This window comes from Heterocephalus glaber, unplaced genomic scaffold (assembly GCF_053883595.1).
Source record: "Heterocephalus glaber isolate CG9 unplaced genomic scaffold, H.glaber_assembly_v1.0 deba00001509, whole genome shotgun sequence".
Taxonomy (NCBI): domain Eukaryota; kingdom Metazoa; phylum Chordata; class Mammalia; order Rodentia; family Bathyergidae; genus Heterocephalus; species Heterocephalus glaber.
This window is the reverse complement of record NW_028258325.1, coordinates 43,259,095-43,287,051: the sequence shown is the minus strand read 5'-3', so window position 1 is coordinate 43,287,051 and position 27,957 is coordinate 43,259,095. Positions and strand designations below refer to the sequence as shown.

The window sequence follows — 27,957 nt, the reverse complement described above, 5'->3', positions numbered from 1 at the left end:
CACATATCTATTGTTTTTTTTTTTTTTTTTTAGATGTGGTGATATTCTTCTTGCTGTCAATGGGAGAAGTACATCAGGCATGACGCCTGCTTGCTTGACAAAGATGCTGAAAGACCTTAAAGGAAGAATTACTCTCACTATAGTTTCTTGGCCTGGCACTTTTTTATAAAATCACTGATGGTTCTCAGAAAAACAGAAAAAATCACAAATAGGCTAAACTGAGATAATATATTTATCTTGTCAATTTTTATATTTAAAGGTTATAAAAAATGTTAAGAAAAGTGTGATCTAATGAAGACCAGTTATACCTCAGAGAACCTTCTCAGAAAATAAAAACTAATGGTTTTTATTCAGTATGGAAGATTTCTCATTACTCCACAACTTCTAATTTTATATTTTTCTATTCAATAAAAAGCCATTGAGGGGCCGGGGATTTAGCTCAGTGGTTCTGTCGCCTGCCTTGCAAGTGCAAGGACCCGAGTTCAATCTCCAGTACCAAAAAAAAAAAAAGCCATTGAACAACTAAAAATGGTTTCTATGCCCCATTCAAATCATCAACTTAAAGATCTGGTATAATGTCAGTTCTGCAGAGTCCACTATGAGAATTTGAAATGTAATGTCAAGAGGACATAAAAACTGTATTGCTAAGAAATGTTCATCAAGTGAGAAATAAATATGTTTCAAAAATTATACTCTTTTTTGTATGTGATTCTGTTTACTTCTCATCACCATTTAAAAGACCCTCATAGTTCATTCTTTCAAACACCAAGTTATCTGTTACCATCACTAACACATAATGCCTCCAAGGATTACCCCTAAAAATATAACCTAAAATATAAAAATATAACCTAAAAGTTATAACCTTGTATTTTCTTAGTTTAATAAGAAATGACTAATTCAAAGCTCTTGTCATGAAGTTTATTTTTATTCACAATACAGTTAGCAACTGTATAAAAACTCCACATGCTACTCTACCATAAGTCTTGGAAAACACGTCAAGAAAGGCCAAATAAGCTTGACCCTGGCTCAGATATATGGCCAAGAGGGGGTTCAAGTCTGTGTCATAGTGATGTCTGTGTATGTATCTGCCTGCAATTACATGTAGGGCACCTTCAGAGGCTATCTAAATGCCTTGCAGACTCTACTGATTTGATATAAAAGTGCCCTATTTAGTTTTACCATGGACCCAAATTTAGAACACTGAAAACCTGGTGTCAAAAACTGTGGTATCAAAAATGTATAGGGCCGGGGATTTACCTCAGTGGTTCCACCGCCTGCCTCCCAAGTGCAAGGCCCCAAGTTTGATCCCCAGTACCCACCCCCCAAAAATGTATACAGTTCTCTTAATATTCTAAACAAGAGTGCCACAGCAGTAATGACAAAGACTAGTTTTAATCTCACAGTTCAGAGGGCTTGTGATGCCTTTTGCAGTGCAACTTCGTATGAGACTGGTATTTAACAAGAAAACTGGCCAAGTGATCCTTGACCATCAGATACCATGTACATACACAGCTAAATATAGCTCTCAATCCCCTAAGTGACTCATTCACTTGACTTTCTTGGATATAAAGTCATTGCTGTCTTTTTATTTTTAAATATTAAAAAATGAAGATTTTTAACTTAACATGAAAAATTCACTTATTTTGGAAAAAAAAAGTTAACTTTTCATACTAATAGAACAAGATTAAAGGTAAATTTCTTAAACATTATCCAGAAAAATAATGAGATTTATAGTATCTATTTCTGGCACTAATATACACAGAAGGCAAAAACTCTGCCTATTCTGCAGGTGTAGCTTCAGTGTTCTCCTGTTCAGGGGCAGGCTCACTGCCAGCTTCTTTTCCTTCTTTGCTTCTTTTAGATTTTTTGTGCTTGTGTCTCCTGTGACTGTCTCCTTCTTCACTTTCATGGCGACGTCTACTATTACTGAAGAGAGAGAAAAGTGTGTTCGGTTTCAAAATGTTTAAATATACAATTAGTGATTAGAAAACCCCACTCATGTTTAAGATAATCTAACCCATTCTTTTTCTCATAAACATATTTTGGAAGTAAATCAGTCTTTATGAGACTTTTATGCAGAGATTAACACTGGATGAACTTTACTAATATTATCCCAGATTAGCAGAGTCCATTTTCTTTATTCTGAAAGACTACAATACAAAATAGAAACTGAAGTACTTAAACAAGAAATTCTATTTTATAGGGTTGCTTTTCCACAAACAACAGGCATTAAAATATAATGCCTTTTTCTTCAGGGGAGAGGGGGCGCTACAAACCCTAAACTGTTTCTTTAAGCCAAACATTGCTTTGTTTAATAATATTTACTATTAAGGATTTGCTCATATCTAAAGTTCCCTCTCTCCCAATGAGTTAATGTAATCAAAATCTCTCATTTTTATTCCATGCTAATTTTGGTTCTGGGGTAATCTTTAGACTTAAAAATTCTTTGAAGCTCAAGAGGAATCAACTATTTCAACAGATTATTCTGAATCTTCCAGTTAGGAACACATGTTCGTTCTACTGGCTGTTTGGAAGAACTGTTTGCTTTTACTTCCTGAAGTCAAATCAATTTCTGGCTTCAAAATGAATCACTATTTTATTAAAGCACAAACCTGCGAGATGACTTGTGTCTGGTTTCTTCTTTCTCTCTGTGTCGTCTTTCTCGGTGTCGTTCTTCTTTTTCTCGACTTGCTCTGTGACGCTCATAGCCTCTTTCTGCATATTCTCTGTATCTGTATCGCTCTTCGTCACTGCAATGGAAATGGAATAAATCTTTTTGACACCCAGACTATTAATTCTAAATGACTGCAAACTCTAAAGGAAGAGACCTTAAGTCCAACAGAAGCCTGCATGTTAGCATCTAGTGGGTAGGTGGGAAATAAATATTTGTTGAATTGAGTCACAAATTAGTGTTAGATCTAAAGAGAATACAAAATATATAACTGTACATCATGTTACATCTGCTCTATGCTTTTCATAGTTATGGCACAGAGATTTCATTTAACAATGCTTTATTCAAACTATGGGACCCCTGGCTGATTAAAATTGTACTCAGCAGGGCTGTATCAGTGGTGCCGCTGCCTGCCTCACAAGTGCAAGGTCCCAAGTTTGATCCCCAGTACCAAAAAAAAAAAAAAAAAATTGTAATCAGCAATCTCACTTGCTTTTGTTCCTTTTAAATATTAAAAGCATATTTATGTACCTCAAATTTCTAACCAAAATTCTTGTATTATTTGTAAAGTCTTGGACGCACAGTAAAGATTTAAAAAATATACGGCTCACAATGGCTACAAGGTAGCAGATAAAAGTTCTTAATTCTTTGGTTTGTCAGTTACAGAAAGAGTACATCATCTAATGGGGAGGTGTGAGCATGAAGAACAGAGTCATCACACCGACTTCTACAACAGAAGCCACAACAATGCACAAAGAGCAGACATACCTGCATTCTGACATTCTAATTCATTCTCTATCTGTTTCTGTGGACATGGGGCAGGGGGTGCGCCACATAGCTAAAAACTTCAAATGCATGAAAAATGCATAAATATAAGCTGCAACTTCATTTCTGTGTGTTTAGCATAGAAGCTAACACTGTACAAACTAATTATCAGTATTCTAGAAACTGCTGAAGAGCTCTGGTTTCTAGAAATATGTTTGATACAAATTATTAGTAATTTCTATGAAGCATCAAAATGTTTTAAAAAATCTGAGTGGGGATAACAGCTCAGGTGAATATAAGCTACATAAATGAACAGATCAGCCTGTGTTCTCTTAAAGCATTCAATAATGCTATGTTTAATGCCAAATCATATGGCTGTCCAAATTACTACCTTTTCTACATTAAATTTTTAAATGTTTTATAAAAATAAAGTGTGTATATATATACACACACACACACATATAAGTACACACATGTGTACATTCATATATTTTTTCCTAACTATACATTTGTATTTGGAAGCTGAAAGCATGTTATCTACAAAGCATGGCAGGTAGCCCAGAGAAATAGAAAGAGTATGGATAGAGTACACTCGGATCACATTCTGATTTTGCCCTTATTACATGAGTGATTCAGACTATTATTCAAGCTCTCTAAACCTTGGTTTTCTCATCTGTAAAACTGGCAACAATATTTTTTTCGGAGAATTAATAACATAAAAGTGCTTAGTAGAGAGTAGATGCTCAACAATTGACAGTCTTCAGTAAATGTAATGCTTAATTTTTCAGAATCAGAACACTTTTTGTAAATGCTGACCCATGTAATAAGAGGTAATATAAACTAGCATCATAACAAGTGAGTATTGCAATTAACTCCTGAAATACTAGGCTCTTTGTAATGACGCCAGCTAGATTTACATAAAAATAATTAAAGGTCATTTATCTCATAATTTGTCACTTTTTGTTTTTTTTGGTACCAGGGATCGAACTCGGGACCTCGCACTTGTGAAGCAGGCAGTGGAACCACTGAGCTAAATCCCCAGCCCAGTCACTTTTATCGTGTGCCTCTTACCATGGAAGACTCTTGCTAGGTTTGAGGGCTTAGATTCTAAAGTAGCCACATGATGGCATAAGGTGGAAGAATTGGTCCTGCACACAAAATACAGACTTTCTTTCACCCATCTCTTTTCTGAAAAGTGGCTATAGCACAAAGATTTCTGTGGGCCTGGAAATCATTAGCACTCATTTCAAACATCCTAGAATGACCAGCCTTCTTTGAGGCCCAAAATTAAGCTGCCTAAAAAACAGATGTTAAACATGGCCTATAATTTTCAAAACAATGACCCTATAATTTGTAATGCAACACATACTACATACAATATTGCTTTTTAGACATTTTTGTCAGTCTTCAGAAACAAATAGCCTTTACTTACACTTCACTGAGATCTTCCCAGAGTACTATTCCCTACCACCCCCAGGATAATTCAGAAAGCACAAAATTCCACTATATTTTTTGCCTTTCTGGCTTTAAACTTGTCAAATTTAGGTAAACACTGACTCCTAACGCCCTAAAGCTCAGCAATCTCAAAAACATGATTTAACTGTTCCATTTACACTTTTAAGTTTCAATAAAAATTTAGTAACATCTGTGCACATATGTAAATGGAAGAATTAAAGAATTTAGCTTCAACTCTTCTAAAAATATTGTGTATTATGGAAATAAAACTTATGAGCACTACCAAAGCAATTTATTTTGTCTTTCCTATTAAGTTTTGCACTATGTTTGCTACTTATAAACATGTACATTCCAAGGATAATAGTGCTATCTCAAATATATCCATTTTAATGACATCAGAAATAATTCAACTTTCTAAAAAGTCATTCTCTTGAATTTAACAGAATCATGCACTTAAGTGACTAAAGACAACAGCACATGTCCTACCATGCAAAATTACCAAGCACATGCTCAGGCATACTTACACAAACACACAAAAGTCCATGCATGTATACATCATGCCATTTTATTTACTTATTTGGTCAATAACATTTTAGTAAGGCTTTAAGATGTGTAAGTCATACTATTAGGCAACAAAGGGAGAAAAAGATTAATAAATCTTCTGTATCTGATTTAGAACAGGGACTAAAAATGTCAGTTACGTGATTCAAAGAATAAACTGGGATTCCCCCAAGCCCCCCAAAAAACCATTAGCATAGAAAAGAAAATGCAGAATGAAGGCAGATATTTTTTAACTACCTAATTTTAAGACTATGAAGGATTTTAAATAATATCTGAACCATATATCCAGCCAATATTATAGCTCTACCTTAATTTCTCTATGCTTCCATTTCCTCATTTGATGTGTCAAAATTTAGACTAAATAATCTCTAAGGATTTTTTGGGTCAAGAAGTCTATGATCACATAACCACATATAAAAAGAACAAATGCTACCTCAATCAGGCATATGCTCAACACTGAGTTGATATATTACTTGATCTAACCAGCAAAATTTATTTAAAAAGAACTATATGCAGGAGGTGTGGTGACATATGCCTGCATTCCTAGCACTCAGGAGACTAAGCCTAGGCTACACCATGAGTTCAAGTCTAGCCTGAACTACACAGTGAGACCCTGTCTGAAAAAACAAAACCTCTATAACTTAATTATCTCTCATTAATTTTACTCATAAAAAGAAATGATATGAAAAAGTTTTATCTAACTTAACTTCATTCCACACTGTGATGATACCTAGACTGGTACGTAAATAAGATGACTAAATTTAATGTTCTGGGTATAATAATGGTTGATTCTCATTCATTTCAAAATCTGTCTAGATGACACAATTAGTTTTACTAACAATTTTCACAATTGGTTTTTCAATATTGTATTGTAAGTCATTTATTCATTTACACATTCACTAGGATGCCAGGCAGTACTGTACAAACTGCTAAGGACAGAAAAAAGAAAACTAGTGGTCAATGCTCTTTTCGAGAAGCATAGTAAGACATGCTTGTAAAGGAAATAATTAGTTCTGTCTTTTAAGGTTCACTGCAACTCACATAAGATAAAGATATAAACTGGATGCTGAAAGAATAAACAGAAGCCTATAAGGCTGAGAAGAGAGGAACATGAACAATGGAGGTGCAGCTAGAGATATGGAACATTGGCTTAGGAGAGAACTGGCATTAGAATATACAGGCATAAAGGATGAGGATGTAATTCAAGTGAAAGAGCACTTGCCTAGGACACACTGAAGCCAGACTATAAAATGATTTTTGTATCATCAGAATTTCAATATTATTACACCAGTGGAGTATACTAATAACCCATCAGTATATGAATTCTTTCCAGTGGAAAAGAAAGCTTTAGTTGCCAGATCCTCAACTTCCATATTTATTCCTCCATAAACATTTCTATACCTGCAGGTAAAGCATCACACCACTTCTCTAGTTAACTTCTCTCGTAATAACATCTCCATCCTTTTATAAGAGAAAAACTTTTCTTTCACAAATTTTACTGTGCTACATTTTGTCGGGGTATAGAAACCACCATGACTTAAAAAGACTGAATTTAAAATATTAGTCTCAGTAAGATGGATTTGAGGAAACATAAAGCTTCCCTAGGGCTTTGTGTCTTGTCTTACACATATTTCTGTCAATGACAAAGTAAGCATGAAATGGAGTATTTTGGCTTATGTCCTAAGTTATTCCAAATTCAGATATATTGTAGAGTAGTGAAGCAGGAGTCGTAACAATTTCCCCTGAACTAGTTTTAAAAGAATCCTTCTGAACGACAGTTCCATGAAAGTAAAGCAAAATAGTTTTAGGAACTCAGAACCATATTTGAGGCTCTGTGACAATTCTCTTTACATTAGGAATAACATCAGACTTTGTTCTGATATAAAACAGTGTGTGTCTTGGTTGTCTGGCTTGACAATGAGAAATGTCTTTTATCAATTAAGATATGCAGTACCTATTTTCTAGATGGAATAAAGGAAATTTGTAGCTCCAAGGTCTGTATAAGAAATCTTTCACACATATAAAGTTGTTTCTAAGCTTTAAAAAAATATTTTAACAAATATGCATTGAAATTAACAGTATTTTGGTATTTTCAGTCCTTTTGAGTCATATGGTGAACAAGCTGTCTCTAAATGAGAGTAGCAAGTATACTCTAATGGTCTCTTCATGTCCTGGTAGAGCACTTTTGGTGTTCTTCTAAGAAACTAAGAAAACTGAAGACTTTAAAGTTACCAAATGAATGGGGTTGAATTATATCTCCCAAAAGGACATTTCAAATCCTATCCCCTAATACCAGTGAATGTGACCTTATTTAGAAATAGACTTTTTGTACATCCAATCAAACTCAGATGAAGTCACATTGGATTTAGCTAGGCCTAATTTATGTGAACAAGGTTTCTTAGTGTCTACATATACACACACACGTATTTTAAAGAAACTAATTAATGGCAACCCTTAATGTTCTATAGTAATACTATTCATCCATGGCTACATATATTAATAGGGGAAGAGAACGAAATACTTCATAGTAAAAGATGTAGTTTCATTACATTATTTTCAAAATTCTCAGAATATTTATCCATATATAATAAATGAAACTAAAATCAGATGAAATTTTAAAAAATAATTTAAGATATGGCCATAAAACAAAATTTTTAAACATTTTAATTTACATAAATATATGTTGCAGAAAAGACTGACAGGATAATCAATTTACAATTTTTCCAAATTAAAAAATATTTACTTACTTCAGGCAGTGCTGGGGATCAATCCCAGGGCCTTGTACAGACTAGACAAGTACTTTACTACTAAGCCTCCCTGGTCCCTGGTATTTTTTATATTACAATAAAATTCTTTGGGTGAAGTGGCACAGAAATGAAAATTCAAGCACAAAAAGAAATGGAAAATTTCCAACTGTTAAAGAGAGCCTATTAATGCACTTTTATAAAATGGATGATGATGTTTGGTAAGTCATAATATCTCCAACCCACTGAGCATATTTAAAAATGATACTATGATTTTTAAACATTAATATTTATAACATACTGCCAATTATATTGTCAACTAAGCTTAATGCAAAAATTTTTACATGACTAGATAAAACTTTGTGAGGGGGTATAAAATTCTTTTAGTATATGTGCTGCCAAAGCAAGCACATAAAATTCTTTTAAAAGATAAGTGAACAAACAAATTTGAAAACTGTTTCTTTAGATAATGGGAAATGAACTTCCTCACACCAAATAAAAATTTGTAAGCGTAAATGAAATACTTGTGCACAGACTCCTCCACACCCAACAAACCTGTTGAAAACACTTGGTGTAGGACTGTGATCACGCTCTCTCTCTCTTTCTCTGGTGCGTTCCCTTTCTCTGTCCCGATCACGATCTCGTTCTCTGTCTCTGTCTCTGTCTCTATCTCGGTCTTTCTCTCTTCTTGGATAATAGTCCCATTGCTTGGTGGTGTCCACAAGACTTGGCCATGAAGGAGCAGAACCAGTAAGATGGGGAAAGGCAACTAAAGAAAAGAAAATTAAAAACAATGGTTACAGTACTTGAAAAACAAAAGGCAAAACAGATAGATAAAACTTCCAACAAAAATGCCATTAGATTACAATAAAAATGTTTTTGTAAATACAAGAGTGAAATATCATATAGTAAATACCCATAACATTGAAGGAAGATCCACCAACAATCTCAAAGACCTAGTAAGTCTTAAGGACCCTTCATTTGACAAGGTGAACAGGAATCAAAATCAGACCATAAACTTCCCAGTATCAAAAATAAAACCAGAATACATTGGGACATCTTAAAGGTGTTGAAAGAAAATATAAACCTAGAAAGATATACTCCAAAAGTTGTATTTTAAGAATAAAATGAAGTCATTTATAAATAAAAAGAACAAAATAACCAACAGGCTTCCCCACAAGAGGATATACTACTAGGTACTTTTGAAAAGAAAGGAAAACTAACCTATAAACAAGATCCAAATGGACGGAGAAAAAGAAAAAAGATCTAACATGAAAAGAAATGTTTGAATAACATGGTAATTACATAAGCAAATCCAAACATATATTCTATTTAATAGTAGAGGTTTTTTAAAGAATAAGATTAATGAATCACAATAAAATACAAGTTAGAAGAGAAAGACTGAAGTGTTCTAAAGTCTCTATGTTGATAAAGGATGTTCAGATATTATTTACTACATATTAATTGATATACATCATAATAAAATTTAAGAGTAATCACTAAAAATAGAAAAAATGTAGAATTTCAAAGCAATATAGAAGAAAACTAAATTTAAAAAAACTCAGTCAATTCAAAATGACTTAAAAAGGATGGGAGTGGGAAGACAAATTCAAATAATAAAAATTCAACTGATCAGTTAAGACAAAGATTGTTGATTTTTACTTCTTAAAAAAAGGTTATATTTTGAAGATATGAAAACACAGGTTGAAAGGAAAAAGATGAAAGGGAAAAAGTGAAAATGGTAATATCTCCATAGTTCCCATATGAGTAGCTGTATTAATGACAAAGCGGATTCATATGAAAAGCATTCATTAGGAAAAAAATGATGACACTGCATGAGAATGGAAGATGGAATTCACCAAAAGGAGCAAATTGAAACCCCTGGGCATCTAATAATGTCTTCAGTTTTACAGTGTATAGTGCTAAAAACATAGGTAGAAATAGAAAAACCTACCACAAAAATAGGAGATTCTATTCTCAGTAAATAACAGATTAAAAAAGCAAACAAAAAGAACCCACTACAGATATACATTGCCAACAAGGCTAAATAAATTAGTATAATATGGAATACTGCCCATAGGAAAAAGTACTTAATTTTTCTCAAGAATCTATAAAATTTTCATAAATTAGTATGACAGACATCATATTCTCTAAATTTCACACATTTAATGGTAGAAGTCAAATTTAAAGGTTACAAAACAATAATCCTTATTCACTTCAAATTGAAAACACTAGCAGCCTGAGTCTATAATTTGTGAAAAATTAGGGTTATAAATGCAGATCTCATAAAGGATAATCCATGAAATGGTGAAACATTTCATGCCAGTAAGGGGTGGTTTCACAATTTTAAAACAAGAACTGGGGTTCATAGGGTAACTAGGCATGGTAAAGGGCTAGTCACAGTGATAAAAGGGCTGCTGAAAATTACATACACCACCTCAGAATGATGACACACAGAAACAGCTTTTATTCTCATCAAGTTTTCGACTGTGGGCATGCCCTACCGAGGTCTCGAGTCCCGCAGAACATGTCAAATCAGCCAGCACCCCAGCAACAATCCTCTGGACCCATCCCCTGCTCCTCTGTACAGCCACCTGGTTCCACACTACAAAGACACAGAGGACACCAGACCACCAGACCACGGTACTGAGTCGCACTGCTCCTGGTCCAGAGGAAGGGGCTTCCCGGTCACTATCCCTTCCTGCTGCTCCCAGCCCAGAGGAAAGGGCTTTTGGGCCACCTTCTGTCCGCTGCTCCTGGCCCAGAGGAAGGGGCTTCCAGGCCACCATCCCTCCCACTGCTCCCGGCCCAGAGGCAGGGGCTTCTGAGCCACCATCCCACTGTTCCTGATCCAGAGGAAGGGGCTTCCCGGCCACCATCCCTCCCCGCTGCTCCCAGCCCAGAGGAAAGGGCTTCTGGGTCACCATCCCTACTGCTGCTCCCGGCCCCTGCCCGAACTCTCCCAGCTCAGAGGAGGTAATCCGTGCAGGCGCTAACAGGCCCCGCCCCAGTCAAAATGAGAAAACATGTAAGTAAGTCTCAAAACCAGACTTCCAGATCACCTACAGCAACCCCAAAGGGGAATGAGATGGAACACTCTGATACTCAACCACCTGGACCCACTGAACTGGCAACAAAAGGGGATCTGGAAAAAATGAAATCAGAAATAATTTCTCAGATAACAGGAGAAATTGTGCCCCTAGTGCAAGACACGATTTATAAATCTAGAGAGGAGCTCAGGAACATGATGGAATCCCAACATAGGAAACAAAAGGAATCCGTAAAACAGATGCAAATAGACTTCCAGGACATGAAAAACTCCAATGGAAGTCTACACAGCAGAATGAGCCAATGTGAGGACAGAATTTCAGATATAGAAGATAAGATTGCAATTAGTGACCAGGAAAAGAAAATTTGCTTCAAAATTATAAGGGAACATGAGAAATCAATCCAGCAGCTGCTAGATGATGCAAAGAAGAATAACATAAGACTGATTGGACTCAATGAAGAAACAGGAGAGAGTGGAGATGACATAAAAAAATCTCTTCACAGAAATAATGGCAGAAAACTTCCCAAGGAGGGGAAAAGAGCTTGGCATACAGATAAGTGAGGCATATAGGACTCCAAATAGCCTTGATCTAAAAAAAATCTACACATAGGCATATAATTGTTAAGATTCCAGAAACTCAACAGAAGAACAAAGTTCTACAAGCAGTTAGAGAAAAGAAACAAATCACATACAAAGGAAAGCCCATCAGAATCACAGCACACTTCTCAACATAAACTATCAAAGCAAGAAGAGCTTGGAGTGACATATTGCAAGCCCTAAAAGAAAACAGCCTCCAACCCAGATTGTGTACCGTGCAAAACTATCTTTCAAAACTGATGGAGAAATAATATACATTCATGACAAAGAGCACCTTAGGAACTTTGTGAATACCAAACCAGCACTCCAAAGAATTTTACACAATAGCCTAGGAACAGACATTGAGGATCACAACCCCAGGAAGCAAAGCACAACGAACCCATCTGGCATGACAAGAAATTAAATGTAAAGGGGGAGAACCCAACAAAAAGAAAAAGTCATGGTAATGACAAGTCAATATGTTTCAGTTATAACCATCAATGTTAATGGTCTCAAATTCACCAATCAAAAGAAATGGGTCAAGAAGTAAAATCCAACAATATGCTGCATACAAGAAACACACTTAATTCAAAAGCAAACTCATAGACAGAAAGTTAAAGGGTGGAAAACAATACTGCATGCGACAGGAACCCGAAAAAAAGCAGGAGTAACTATCCTCTTGGCAGATCAAGTAGATTTCAAACCAACACTGATTAAGAGAGACGAAGAAGGACACTACATCCTTGTAAAGGGAACAATCCAAGAGGAAGAGATGACAATCATAAATATTTATGCACCAAACATTAGTGTGCCCAACTATATAAAACAAATACTAACGGATATGAAAAGTCATATAGGCACTAATACAATTGTAGTGGGGGACCTCAACACCCCACGGTCACAAATAGATAGATCAACTAGACTAAAAATAAGTAATGAAATACTAGACCTCAATCGAACTCTTGAACAAATGAACTTAACAGATGTTTACAGAGTCTTCCACCCCACAAAATCAGAATACACATTCTTCTCAGCTGCACATGGGTCATTCTCCAAAATAGACCACATACTCACACATGGAACATGTTTAAGTAAGTGCAAAGGAATTGAAATTATCCCCTGTATATTATCAGACCATAGTGTGATGAAATTGGAGATCCATAGCAAAAGAAACTCAAAAAATTTCATAAACATGTGGAAATTGAACAACACACTTCTGAATAACCAATGGGTCACAGAGGAAATTAAAGAAGAAATCAGACAGTTCCTTCAATTAAATGACAATGACAATACAACATATCAGAATCTATGGGACACAATGAAAGCAGTCTTACAAGGGAAATTCATAGCAGTGAATGCACATATTAGGAAAACAGAATGAGCCCAATTAAACAACCTGATGCTGAAGCTCAAGCTTCTAGAAAAAGAAGAGGAGGACAACCCCAAAGCTCATACAAGGGAGGAAATTATAAAGATCAGAGGAGAAATCAATGCAATGGAGACTAAGAGAACAATACAAAAAATCAATGAAGCCAAGAGTTGGTTCTTTGAAAGAATCAACAAAATTGGCAAATCCTTAGCCAACCTTGTCAGAAAAAGGAAAGAAAAGGCCCAAATCCATGCAATTAGGAATGAAAAGGTTGAAATTACAACAGACCCAGCAGAAATCTAGAGGATCATCAATACCTACTTCCAGAGCCTATACGCCAATAAGATGGACAACACAGAAGAAATGGACAGATTCCTAGATATATATGAATTACCAAAGTTGAATGAAGAAAACCTAAAAATTCTGAACAACCCAGTATCAACCAATGAAATTGAAAACGTAATTAAAAACTTATCAACTAAGAAAAGCCCGGGCCCTGATGGCTTCACTGCTGAATTCTACAAGACATTTAGAGAGGAACTGCTGCCACTACTGTTTAAACTCTTCAATGAAATTGAAAGGGAAACAATACTCCCAAATTCATTCCTGGAAGCAAGCATCACCTTGATCCCCAAAGCAGAGAAAGACCCAACCGAAAAAGAGAACTATAGGCCAATCTCACTAATGAACATAGATGCAAAAATCCTTAATAAGATAATGGCAAACAGAATGCAGAAGATTGTCAAGAAGTTCATACACCCTGATCAAGATTCATCCCAGGGATGCAGGGATGGTTCAATATATGAAAATCAATCAATGTCATACACTATATCAATAGAGCCAAGGACAAAAACCATATGATTATCTCCATAGACGCAGAAAAAGCATTTGACAAAATCCAACAGGCATTTTTGATAAAAACCCTCCAAAAAATTGGAATAGATGGTCTCTACCTCAAACTGATAGAAGCTACCTATGAAAAATCAACAGCCAATATCATACTAAATGGTCAAAAACTGAAATCCTTCACACTCAAATCAGGAATAAGATAAGGATGTCCACTATCACTACTCTTGTTCAATATAGTTCTGGAAACATTAGCCACAGCAATTAGACAAGAGAACGAAAAGGAATAAAGATAGAAAAGGAATAAAGATAGGAAAGGAAGAAGTCAAATTGTCATTATTTGCAGATGACATGATACTTTATATAGAAAACCCCAAGAACTCCACCAGAAGTCTTCTAGACTTAATAACCAAATTCAGTCAAGTAGCTGGTTACAAGGTCAACACACAAAAATCAATAGCTTTCCTCTACACCAATGACAGACTCACTGAGAGAGAAATAGGGCAAATAATTCCTTTCACAATAGCATCCAAAAAACTGAAATACCTAGGAATCATCCTAACAAAAGAAAGCAAAGACCTCTTCTCTGAAAACTATGGCACTCTGAAAAGAGAGATTGAAGATGATATCAGAAAATGGACAGACATCCCCTGCTCCTGGGTAGGAGGGATTAATATAGTGAAAATGGCCATACTTCCAAAACTGCTATATAGATTTTATGCAATTCCAACTGAGATCCCAGCAGCATACTTACTGGGCCTTGAGAAAACAATCCAAAAATTCATTTGGAACAAGAAGAGACCCAGAATAGCAAAAGCAATTCTAGGTAACAGAGACATGGCAGGGGGTATCACAATCCCCAACCTGCAATTCTACTATAAAGCTACTGTGATAAAAACACCATGGTACTGGCAAAGAAACAGACTTGAGGACCAGTGGAACAGATTAGAAGATGCAGAAACAACGCTAGACACACTCAGCCATCACATCTTTGATAAAAGAGAAAAACACCCTCACTGGAGGAAAGATAGCCTCTTCAATAAATGGTGCTGGAAAAATTGGGTTTCAACTTGCCAAAGATTAAAACTAGACCTATATCTCTCACCATGCACTAAACTAACATCAAAATGGATTAAAGATCTAAATATCAAAATAGAAACTCTGAACCAGTTGGAACAGAGGTTAGGTAGAACCCTTGAAGACATCGGTGTAGGAAAAGATTTTATGAACAAAACCTCAGTTGCCCGTGAACTAGCACAAATAATCAACAAATGGGATCTCTTCTTATTAAAAGGCTTCTGCACAGCAAGAGAAACCACCAGCAGTGTGAAGAGACAACCCACAATGTGGGAAAAAATCTTCACCTGCTCTTCCTCAGACAAAGGTCTACTATCTCGAATCTATAAAGAACTTCAAAAGATCAGACCTCCCAAATTTAAAGACCCAATTGAAAAATGGGCATCTGAAATGAACAGATATTTCTCAGACAAAGAAGTAGAAATAGCAAATAAATACATGAAAAAATGTTCAACATCACTGGTCATTCGAGAGATGCAAATGAAAACAACACTGAGATTCCACTTCACTCCAGAAAGAATGGCTGATATCATGAAATCAACCAAAAACAAATGCTGGTGGGGCTGTGGGGAAAGGAACCCTGCTCCACTGCTGGTGGGAGTGTAGACTGGTGCAACCCCCGTGGAAATCAGTATGGAGATACCTCAAAGAACTAGGACTGGAAGTCCCATTTCACCCCACTATTCCACTGCTGGGAATCTTCCCCAAAGAATTAAAAGAATCATACCACAGTGATATATGTGCACCCATGTTCATAGCAGCACAGTCTGTAATAGCTAAAACTTGGAAACAGCCCAAATGCCCATCAACTGGAGACTGGATAAAGAAAATGTGGTTTTTTAAATAAAATGGAGTACTACTCAGCCATAAAAAAATGAGAAATTAGAGACATTTATAGCTAAGTGGAAGCACAGTGAGGCGATACTCTTAAGTGAAATAAATAGGACACACATGTAATAAATACTGAATAGTTTCTCTGGTGTCAGAAACTGAAAGTGTAAATAAGGACTAAATGTATAATAGGTCATGTGAAATAGGAAGAAAAGGGGCATAGGGAAGGAAGTGGGAGGGCTAGGGGAAAGGATAGAAGGGAATGGGATTAATACGAGAAAATGGAAAAATAGGAACAAAATCTTTGTAAATAGGGAGGAATGGAGGGGTTGAAGGGAGGGCTGGGCAAGGGTGAAAAATAAGAACCAAGAGAGAATATGTAAAGGTGCAAATTTCCAATGATGAATGTCATTATATTGGATACCTAAAATGTACCAATGATTAGAATGAATAATCAATAATGTAAAATAGGATTAAAAGGTCCAAAGGGGTAGGGGTAGTGGGAGGGGCAGGGGAAAGGAAAGAAGGGAAAGGAAAAATGATGAGAAATGGAAAAAATGGAAATAAAGTCTTTGTAAATAGGAAGGGTGGAGGGCGTGAAGGGAGGGCTAGGAATGGGGAAAAAATAAGAACCAAGATGCATTATGTAAGGGTACAATTCCCAGTGAGAAATGTAATTGTGTTGTATACCTACAATGTACCAATAAAAGAATTTAATGAAAAAAAAAAAGTTTTCAACTGTGATGGAACTAGGGTTTTCTGGAAGAAAATGCCCTGGAGAACATACATTAACCAGAAGAGAAGAAAATGCCAGGTCAAAAGTCTATGAATGATAGGCTAAACTTAATGCTATGTGCAAATGCGAGCGGTGACCTCAAGATAAAGTTTCTCTGGGTTAATCATCTGAGATCCCTAGAGTGTTCAGAAAACATAAAGTCATGAAGAATAGCCTAGGGGTCATGTGGAGATCTAACGCAAAAGCCTGGGTAACAAGAGTACCTTTTCTTGAGTGGATGAGGGACGTTTTTTGTCCTACTGTTAAGAAATATCTCAAGGACAAAGGTTTATCACTCAAAGGTCTCATTATGGACAATGCTCCTGCTCACCTACAAGATTTGGAAGAACTGGCGGAAAAATGTCCATGGCTCTCAGTCAAATTCCTCCTAATTCCTCTACTGCAACCTATGGACCAGCAGGTTAGGGCTAACTTTAAGAAGCTGTACACCACAGAACAGGTGGTCTCAGATACAGATTTAACCCTCAAAGAGTTCTAAAAGGAACATCACAACATCCTTTCCTGTGTGGGGTTGAGAAATCCTGAGTCAATGTCTCTTTTTAAGGACCCTGAGATCTGCCTGGAAGAAAGTGTGGCCTAAAATTATACAGGAGAGAGACTTTGAAGGCTGTGTAGAGGAGTCTGAGCCTTCAAGTGACCCTGTGGCTGATGACACTGTCACTACAGCAGAGTCCATAGGCTTGCAGGTCGACAGTGGTGATGTTGAAGAACTGGTGGGGGAACATTCAGAGGGACTGTCTACAGAGGAACTTCAGCAACTTCTGGCGGAGCAACAGATAATGGCAGCTGAGGAGCTTTCTGAAGAGAAGGGGGGAGTATCAATAATCAGTGCAGCAATGTTCTTCTTCTGAAATAGAGGAAATCTTGAAAAAAATGGACAAAGCTACAAACATGTGTTGAGAAGACTCACCCAGATAGAGAAAAAGCCAATCGCTGCACTCACTTGCTTTGACAACGTCATGTCACACTATAGAACAGTGTTAAAAGACAGAAACAGACAACCTTAGACCAGCTTTCAGTCCCGAATGGTTGAGACCTAGTAAGCCAAAAGCAGGTCCTACTGAGTTAGACTCTCCAAAGGAGAGAAGGGACACCAGAGGGAGCCAGATTCCTGATGTTCTTATGAAAGGGGTTTCTCTTTCTGAACAATAACCACCTTCCATTTCATCCTCCCTGCCTGCAAGCCAGATGTCAACCTGAATGGTGAGTACACTATTAAATTGTTGTTTCTCGTAAACAAGGCACATTTTATAGTTATAAGAGTGAATATACTTGGAAAATTATTGATGTTTCTGGTAAATTATACACATTATACAACCCTTTTTTATTATGAAATGTTTGGTTAAGGGGTGCATTGGGTGGTTCAGAACGCACTATGGGTATTTCCATTATTTTTTATGGGAAAAATAGTCGACTTACAACCAACTTGAGTTACAACCAGTCCTTGTGAACAAACTGAGTTCATAATTCAGAGGTCCACTGTATTGCACATCTTTTCATTATTAGATCTCTTATGGTGATCTATGAGCAATGATCTTTGATGTTACTAATTATTTCGTGATGCCACAAACTATGCCTAAAACTATAAAATGGAAAACTTAACTGATAAATATATGTGCTCTGTCTGCTCTACCAACTCAGCCTTCCTGTCTTGCTCCTTTCTCCTCAGACCTCCCTATTTCCTGGAACACACCAACACTGAAATGAGGCAAATTAATAACCCTAAACTGACCTTGTAAGTATTCAAGTAAAAAGAAGAGTTGGATAATTAAAGTGTAAGCCCATAGAATAAATAAAGTTGTTAAAAGTGAACATAAAAGAGGGCCTATAAATGATTCAGAAGAAAGATTCAACCAGGGAAGGGAAAAAGAAAAACAGGTTAGCTGGATTCCATGATTCATATGGACAATGAAGACTGAGACAAATTGGTGACAAATCCTAAATCCTTTCAGGAAAAAGCAAGATACAAATATCTGTTGTGCCATTTGTTAATTTTTTTTTTAAAGTATAAATGATATAAATGATAATTCTCTGTTAAGTTAACAGATATATAAACTCAGTTACTCTTGCAGTTAATACTTTGTAATTACTCTGTAAGATGCTATTTTAAACCATGGAACCATGTTTTTATTGTTTTAAAAACAGTTAAGTACTTTAATGATTGAATCCAGACAACTAATTATGAATCTGAATCTTGGTAACTAGTAACTTACCATTGCCATATGGAAATGCACGTGCAGAACGACTATCATAACCAGAGGAATGTCCACTGTTGAAGGGAAAAATGTATTTATGTGTCTGTTGCAAATACATTTTGAATTTTAATCATTTAAATTCAGATGGAAAAACAAGGCAAAATTATAACTTTTTTGTTTGCTAGAGATGGGGGTCTCACTATGTTGTCCAGGACAGCTTCAAACTCCTGGGCTTACATAAACCTCCCACATCACCCTCCCGAGTAGACAGGACTACAGGTGCATACTCCTAAGCTCAGCCAAACCGTACCTTTTATCCAACCACCATTTAATGATAAGCTTTAATTCTATAATTTTATTTTTAAATACAGAAACAGGTTTGTTTAACCTCACAAGTATTAAACCTAACACTTAACTTTAAAGAAAAATATAACTTGCTAGTATTGTTTATCATGAATAATAAACTCAAATCGACTTGGCTTACAGTGAGATAACAGAAACAATGAGGCTAACACAATATTTGAAATTTAAAAATTAATCTTAAAAAACTTGGTTCTAATAGTTATAAACTGGTAATTCAACTGCAATGACATGATCATCATATACTGCTTTTTAACATTTTGAGAAATAAGTGTGCTTAACAAGGACTTGGTAAAACCAAATCCTTGTATATTCTAGCAATTCAAACTGAGTATCATTTCCTTTGAAAACCATATGCATGGTTTGAGGTTAACAAGTTCTCATAATTTCAGTATTTTTTCATAAATACACTATTTATAGAGTATATTTGTCACTTAAGTGGACATAACAGTTAACTTCCATTAATTAGTGATTTCTATCTGCCAAGAATTGTTCTGGTACTTTGTATCATTAGCTATCTTGCTTTTTACAACTTTAACAATCCCTGTGGTATAAAAGGAAACTGAGTCTCAAAGAGGTTATGAGCTTTGCCTAACAGCACTGTGATTAAAATCCTATTCTGTTAAACACAATACTGCCAGCCATGAGGGAAATAATCTTCAGTACAGCATCCTAGCTAACATAAACCATAAGCACAGAATATAAAAAAATACTACAGAATGGATCCAATTCTTCCTTATGAAAGCTGAGATGCAGCAGGGTAGCAAGAAATAAAGCACCTTTTTTTTTTTATTAGGGTCCAATAACAGTTGTTCTATGTAATCCCGAAAGAAACATATATTATGCATGATTTCTAGAAAATTGTTTATAGTCCCACAAAACTGACTCTAGTCGAGTTTTTAACAATCTAGAGGTTTTTTAAATGTGTTACAAGTAAAATCAAGATACTACTTCAAAATATTACAATTTTCTTTGACCTGTTTTGATATAAGACTATAAGTCTAATATGTTCTACAAAAGCAATTAACAGAATAATTTATGAATTAAAGGGCAAATGCTATGTTTATAAAATTAAATCTTTGAAATTATAGCAAGAATGTATATGTTCTTCTGTCAAAGGTCTATCGATTAAAATTTCAGAGTGTCTGTACTGATTTACCTTTCTATTGTTGGTATAAGAGATGGCGGTGGAGCACCTGGTGGAGGAGGAAAACCTGAAACATTCAATCATAAGACAAAAAAATTAACAGAATTTGTATTTAATGTCATAAGTGAAACAAAGTTGCTGTATATCACTATATTTCTCTGAGGACATAAACGTGCTTCTCTTATGTTATAATGGACAGGAAAAAATGGAGCTTACACTCACAGATTTTTGGAGCAATACAAGTTTTAATGAACATTCTGGCCTAACACACGGAGCACAAACAGGGAGTAGTCAGGACACCTGGTCTTATTTTCAGCACCACACACAGCCCATTTTGTGAGTTTGAAAAAGTTAGTCTCAGTGCCTTACCTTTTCCATATAAAAAACAGCAGTTGTATTGTCACCAAATGTTTTACTTGAAATATTTTAGAAGAAAAGCAAAGTAGCATTTACATCTTTTAAAGAATATTTTGGATTTTAGATATATATAAATTTCCTTAAAACATACAATTAATGAATAAAATCTTACCAGTAAATATATAAATGCTCAAAGCTGAGAACATCTGCCATAAAATACATTTTAAATAGCACAAACCCAATGAATGACTTTATAAAGAAAGGCATATATGGAATTCTGTATTAGTTTGAAGAAAAATAAATCTGCACCTTTTTATCATGAGGTCTACATTGTCAATAGTTTGTAATACCTAAATACCATACCACAGATTATGGCTAGCTAACCTACTCTGCACTTTCAAATTCAGATAGGCAATACAGCATTCCAACAAAAGACGTTAAAGATTCCACACCTCACATGATACCAATTCCTTCCAAGTTTTTAACAACCCTCACTATTAGAAAGTGCATTAAATTATATAACTTAAACTCCTCACACTACAATTCATATCCCGTCCTCCACTGCTGTATTCTCTATTACTGGCTACATATTTGAAATCTCTTCCACTAAGCTGCCTTTTTAACATTCTATATAAAACTGAGTCCAAGTTCCCTATATCTCTTCTCAAAGTTACATTTAAATAAATGTTTAAACCTGTTTCAAACTATTTCAAGTTTACCATGCTCTTTACTGTACCCATTTTAGGACCTGTACTCCTCTATTAAACAGCAATACAAGCAGAAAATTTAGCAATTACTACGTTAGTCCTACAGTCCACAATCCTATGTTATACAGCTTCACAACTACATTGCTTTTTAAATTAAAAAAAAAAATACACCAATTCCTTTGACTTTCCCTGGTAAGTATCTTGCAGCCACATTCACACACAATCTGTGACTCTATCCCCATATCTAAATATGTACGCTCTGCTGTGCAATTTGAACTTCACTTTTTCTGTTTATTCAGGTCATTTTGAATTTAGACCCATCCTTCCAAGCATCACCACCTACTTTCTTCACACCCCTTGGCTGTTAATTTGAACTCAGTAAACACACTTGCTAATGCGGTTTCCTATCACACAATAAAAAACAACAACTGACACAAATATAAAACACAAAACCAGGCCACATATAAACTCCTACTACCATGCCATCACAACAACAAACAGTTAATCACAAACTCTTAAGAACAATCATGAGACCACTCATTAATTCATCCAATTGCTGTGTGGCTCAGAACATATTTTCTCATGACATTGAGTTATGCCAGCTGGATCTAAAAAATTAAAAAACTATGCTAAAAATAAAGGTAAATTACTTTTCTCTTATAGTACCTTTTATCATCTAAAAAACTGATAGGTCTGAAAAATTTTTTTATAAAAAAATATTTTACATTCCATTCTATTTTTTCCACAAATCGATATGGTAAGAATTTTCTCATAATCTCTCTTTCCACAGAAATGGGTAAGACAGGTACAAGAGAACTAAGTATCTTAAAACTGAAATGAAGCAAAGGCAGAGCTGAAAATAGGACCTTGAAATCCCAATAGCCTAGTTGATTCTAACCACATCAACACTGACCCTCCTGTAACTATGAGCTTGAAATTTCATGTTCATTAACAATGATGGAAAAAACATGAAAAAAAGTTTTACCTGGAGGTGGTACAGTTATTGGGATACCTAAAAAACAAGTGATGAAATTTAATATAGTAACTGGATTTCAGAACCTGTTATGTATTTATGCCATCACCAAAACAAACTTTGAAATAAAACCCCTTGCCTCATTATCCTGGCTCAGTCACTCAAAAGAGAACCATTCTGTTTTCTTGCAGACCAACAATTCAAATGTACCATCCAACTTCCCTGATGAAAACCCTGTCAACAACTTGATAAAATTTCCCCCACTAGCTGTAATCACAAATGAAGTTAGACATCAGTTAAAAAGCACACTTGTGCATGGACAAATATCAAACTCCGTAACATTAATGTTAACTAAATTTGATAATCAATGCCTGATCTTGTTTTCTTAACATTTTGATAGGGAAACTAATCTGTGGGTTCTTTAGTACTGCAAATAGTACAAGGTAACTGAAGATTATGGAATTATTCACTTTTGTAAAGCCCAATGTGGATTATTGAAATGTTAAAGTTGTTTGACTACTGGTAGCGGGAGTAGGGAAATATTTAATATTTTCCTTAACTTGTAGAAGAAAAGGGTATAGCAAATTCACGTATGCATACCCCCAGGGCACATTAACATAGATGTGGATTATTTATTTCTACAGGTGCCAGAAAATATTAATTTATTTGCACACATTATAAACTTTAAGAAATAAATTATGTATGAACATTGTCAATTTACATTAGCCAAATGTGCCCTTAAATTTATTTACTAGTACTAAAATTAAAGTCTGTATTTTAAATTTAAGAGAAACATGAAAGGCAAATTATGTGACATAAAAATTTTAACTACTTTCGGTTAAATTCAAAGCAACTTTCTCATGAAAAGTTATATACCATAAATATGTTCAACACAGTTGGAGTAGTAAATTCTATCTTTAAAATTGTTATCAAAATTAGTACATAGGAAGGGGAAATTTTAATTAATTCGCTAAATGCATGCAAAAAGCTGGGAACAATCACTTTCAAATGTTTTCTTGACTTGCTAATGCTTTAGTTTAAAATGTTCTGACATGCATGTTCAATCAGAGTAAGAAGTTTATATAAAGACAGCAGATCGCCTTAACACTCAGACACCTGATTTAAGCACCAATGCAATAAAGGATACCCTAACCTTACAAACACAACAAAACTAAAAAATATATTTAAAACAGCCATCGTGTTTAAAAAACCATTAGGATTCCACAAATCTACCCATCTAATCTACAATTATGGCAATTCCCATCCATCCTGAGGTTAACTTGCTGCTTTCCCCACTAAGAGTCCAGCGGACAATACAAGCTATGAGACCCAGATTCCAAGCTAAACAGGGAAATTAAGGAAGGCAGATCATCAAATGTTTTTAATATATACTATTACCTAGTTTTCTTTAGAAAGGTACAGAATTTTTAGAACACTACTGAACTTCACCATTTTGCCTAGGTTTCAAATTTAAATTTGTAGTTTAAATTTCTTTTGCAAGTTAACATTATATCAAAATGGGCCACCCACTCCATGATACTATAATACTGTCTACCTAAATGAAGACATGACCAGCTTATATCACTTTAGCTTATTCTTATTACAGCTTACCAAAAAGTGAAATCATGAAAAAAAAAAAACCTAAGAAATTACTACTCATTTCAAAAATACTTAAGCTGTAAAACTTTGACAAAATAAAGATAAAAGATACATCCAAATTAAATATGCAAGAATAGTAGTTAAAAATTAGTCTGCCTACCATAGTAATAGGACAAATTTCTAAAAATCAACTAGAACTAAGACTACAAACACAACAAAAGAAAAAGGGCATGTATAGATGTCTTTCCAATCATTATCTATACTACAAAAAGCTGGCATGGGAACTAGCAAGGGCTCTTCTTGTGAAATCTCTTATTTCATCTAAGATTTTCAGTGTCAATCATTACAAGACTGTAAAGTTGATAAAGCATTATACAACCAATTTCCTGACAATTATCAAGAACATTTTCAAATTACAACCAAAAAACGTTACAATGTGATACAATGTAAGGCCAACAACACTGGAAAATGAGTAGTAAAAATATCTTTTCCTGGAAAGCCACCCCTAACAGTAGTAAAACTAAGATTTTTAGTGGTAACAAAAATCTTTTGGAAAAGCAGTATTGAAACTCTAACAAGTTGAATACATTATAAACCGAAACTTAAGCTTGCATCAGAACAACCTGGAGAATTTAGGTAAATATTGCTGGTCTGTTTTTTCTTAGATTTTGATTCAGTAGGTTTATGGTGGACCCACAAAGCTTGCATTCCCACAAATTTCCCATGATATAACATGTTGCTGGCTTGGGACCATACTTAGAGACTCACTGGATTAGATTCTAAAATTCTCCCTAATTTCACTACTACAGAACTCTATACAGATGAAAAAAAATTCTTCCCAATTTTTAGCAGATGAAAGCATCTACAAATGACATTGAAGAGTAAAACAGTATGAGAACCTATACTATCTGGCACTCTCAAAAAGAGAGGGAGGGAGAGAAAATTTAATTTTTCCAATATATTAAGGACTATATATGCATACTCTTAAAGGAGAAAGGGGGGTTGGGTGAGGGAAGATTGGAAATTCTACTCAGGGAACTGTGGCAAATTAACAGAAAGTCAGTATTCCTGCTAAATACAGTATTTTAAAATTTTGAAAAAAAATTTGCCTGTATTAGAAATTTCCTGGGGCCAGGGATTTAGCTCAGTGGTTTCACCGCCTGCTGTACAAGCACAAAGGCCCAAGTTCGATCTCCGGTACCAAAAAAAAAAAAGAAATTTCCTTCCATAAAATAAATTAGTGGGCTCTGCAGTCACAAAAGAACTGAACAAAAATTGTCTATAAACTCATTTTTCATGTATCCATCATTAATTTGTGTAACTAAGGCAAAGATCTCTGCATCCTGCTATTTATGCCTTTGTACACCCCTCTATTTATGTCCTCTTCTGAGTACAGGCTGGATATATTTGCTTATAACACAAAACACAGCAAAAATGATGTCACTTACAGGATGAGGTTACAAAAGATAGTTACTTCTATTTTTGCTGGTACCCTTTCTACTGCCATCTCAGCTTGCATGCTTTGATGACATAAACTGCCATGTTGTAGAAGACCACAGCCAGTGGGCCCTCTCAGCCCAACAGCCTAGAAGAAATCAAGTACTTTTTTTTTTTTTGGTACTGGGGATAGAACTCAGGTCCTTGCGCTTGCAAGGCAGGCGGCGGATCCAGTGAGCTAAATCGCTGGCCCGAAACCAAGTACTTGTAACACCAACAACATGATTAAGTTCAGAAATGAATCCTTCCTCAGTCAAACCTTTAGAGATGACTGTGAGGTCTGAGAGAGACTGTGAAGCAGAGAAACCAGTTAAGCTGCTCCTCCTAACCGAGAAAAACTGCTCAGTAATAACTATATATTATGTTAAACTATTACATGCTAGAGTGATTCGTGATGCAGCAACTGAAAACCAATACCTGTAATTACTACTTATCTCTTTTCTATTAAGTTTAAAAAGAAAAAAATGGAAGAATTTTGTGAATTTCTGCTTCCTATTTCTCACTAAATTCCAAATCCCATAAAAACCCTGATTACTTCAAGTCTCAAGATTTCTACTTCAACTTCAAAGACATCAACTTAAAAATTCTGCACAAAAAAATTGAGTATAAAGTCCAGCTTTGTAAAAATTTTTAACACCTTTTACCAGAAATGCTTTCTATCAAATTTTTAAAAATTAGACACAAAAACACATACACACATACATACATCTCACCTGCCACTTACCCTTTTTAGAAAGCACTGAATGTAGAATACTATAAGCCATTTCTTAATGATTAAAGCAACTAATTGCAAAGTACAAAAAAAAAAGAGAAACAACTTCAAAGAAAAAAAAGGTATTAAAAATGCTATGGTTACTAAACTAAAAGCAACCAAAAAGTTATCATAATACATATCTAAAAGGCAAAAAACATAATTTTACATTACTATGAAATGAACAGACTTTAATTTTTTTAAGGATCATTTACTCCTCTAATTTATAAAACCTGCAATCTGCAGAAAAGAAAAATTCTATCTTAAAATATATTTGATAGTTGTATTTTTATAGAGAACATGTATAGTAGTTCTTTACCAGTTGACATATGATCACAAAGTGACTGAAGAACAGGGCATGACAGCAGATATTAAGCTATAATTATGTTCTATAAACAGCATTATCAATGGTGTATTAAAAATATAACTATAACAGTTTGTAATAACTAAATCTTGGAAACAGCCTAAATGCCCATCACCTAGAGACTGGATAAAGAAAATGTGGTTTTTTTAATAAAATGGAGTACTACTCAGCCATAAAAAATGAGAAATTAGACATTTATTGCTAAATGGATGCACACTGAGGCGATACTTTTAAGTGAAAGAAATAGGACACACGTGTAAATACTGAATAGTTTCTCTAGTGTGAGAAACTGAAAGTGTAAATAAGTACTAAAAGGTATAAAAAATACTGTGAAATAGGAAGAAAAGGGGCAAAGGGGAAGGGGAAGTGGGAAGGGTAGGGAAAGGAAAGAAGGGAATGGAATTAATATGAGAAAAATGATAAAAAGGTACCAAAGTCTTTGTAAACAGGGAAGGATGGAAGGGTTGAAGGGAGGGCAGGGGAAGGGGGAAAAAATAAGAACCAAGGGCCGGGGATTTAGCTCAGTGGTTTCACTGCCTGCTGGGCAAGGGCAAGGACCCAAGTTCGATCCCCCATACCAAAAAAAGAAAAAAAAAAGAACCAAGAGAGTATGTAAACGTGCATATTTCCAATGATGAATGTCATTATATTGTACACCTAAAATGTACCAATAAAAGGATTAAAAAAAAAAAAAAAAATATATATATATATATATATGGGGAGCATCCATGGGGAAAAGCATTCAAAACAAGGGTCTTAACAAAGCTTTTAAATCCTATGAAATTTGCATTTAAATTAATTTCAATTATGCCAAAAAGCACTATTTATTGCAGATAATTAGAATTATTCCCTACTTTGAGTTTACTGAAAATAACGGGTTGTATTTGTGTGTTTTTAAATATAGAAAAACAACAAAAGAGAAAGTGAATACGTTCTCAAAGGCTTCAAAAAATTCTTTTTCATAGATACTCATGAAAAATGTGTACATTTCTGCAAACAGTGCCAATTACTATGAAGTAATCTGGTAAGACCAAAACTCCATAGCACAACAGCTTAATGTTATTTCATACATATTCATCAACGGCTTCTTGGTAAAAAAAGGACAAAATTCAAAGATGCTGATATCAGTAATCTAATACAGACCAAACTTCTGCCAAAATAGCAGTTCTCAAAGTTTTATTCAGGGAATGCTGGGGGTCTGAGACCCTTTGAAAGTCAAAACCACTTTCATAAAGATACGAAGATCCATACCTTCTTCATGTGTACA

At 35.0% G+C, this 27,957-nt stretch overlaps 2 protein-coding genes across 28 annotated transcripts in view; one reads left to right on the top strand and one right to left on the bottom strand.

Moving 5' to 3' along the window:
- The window catches only part of Lnx1 (ligand of numb-protein X 1), a 124,170-nt gene extending 123,480 nt beyond the window's left edge, over positions 1–690 (top strand). For all 3 annotated transcript variants that reach the window (XM_021262340.2, XM_021262339.2, XM_004849714.3), the window contains one exon: positions 34–690. In XM_021262340.2, coding sequence (XP_021117999.1) covers positions 34–169 — 136 coding nt within the window. In that variant the 3' untranslated portion in view covers positions 170–690. The remainder of the gene's footprint in view (positions 1–33) is intronic.
- Fip1l1 (factor interacting with PAPOLA and CPSF1) overlaps positions 11–27,957 on the bottom strand; it is a 75,969-nt gene continuing 48,022 nt past the window's right edge. For 9 of the 25 annotated variants that reach the window (XM_087187648.1, XM_013073967.3, XM_087187645.1 and 6 more), the window contains 6 exons: positions 22,492–22,518; positions 20,455–20,509; positions 18,954–19,009; positions 8,752–8,965; positions 2,613–2,750; positions 11–1,926 (listed from right to left, as the gene is read on the bottom strand). In XM_087187648.1, the coding sequence (XP_087043774.1) occupies positions 1,779–1,926; positions 2,613–2,750; positions 8,752–8,965; positions 18,954–19,009; positions 20,455–20,509; positions 22,492–22,518 (638 nt within the window). In that variant the 3' untranslated portion in view covers positions 11–1,778. The remainder of the gene's footprint in view (positions 1,927–2,612; positions 2,751–8,751; positions 8,966–18,953; positions 19,010–20,454; positions 20,510–22,491; positions 22,519–27,957) is intronic. The other 16 variants (XM_087187647.1, XM_004849715.4, XM_087187646.1 and 13 more) reach the window with 7 other exon arrangements.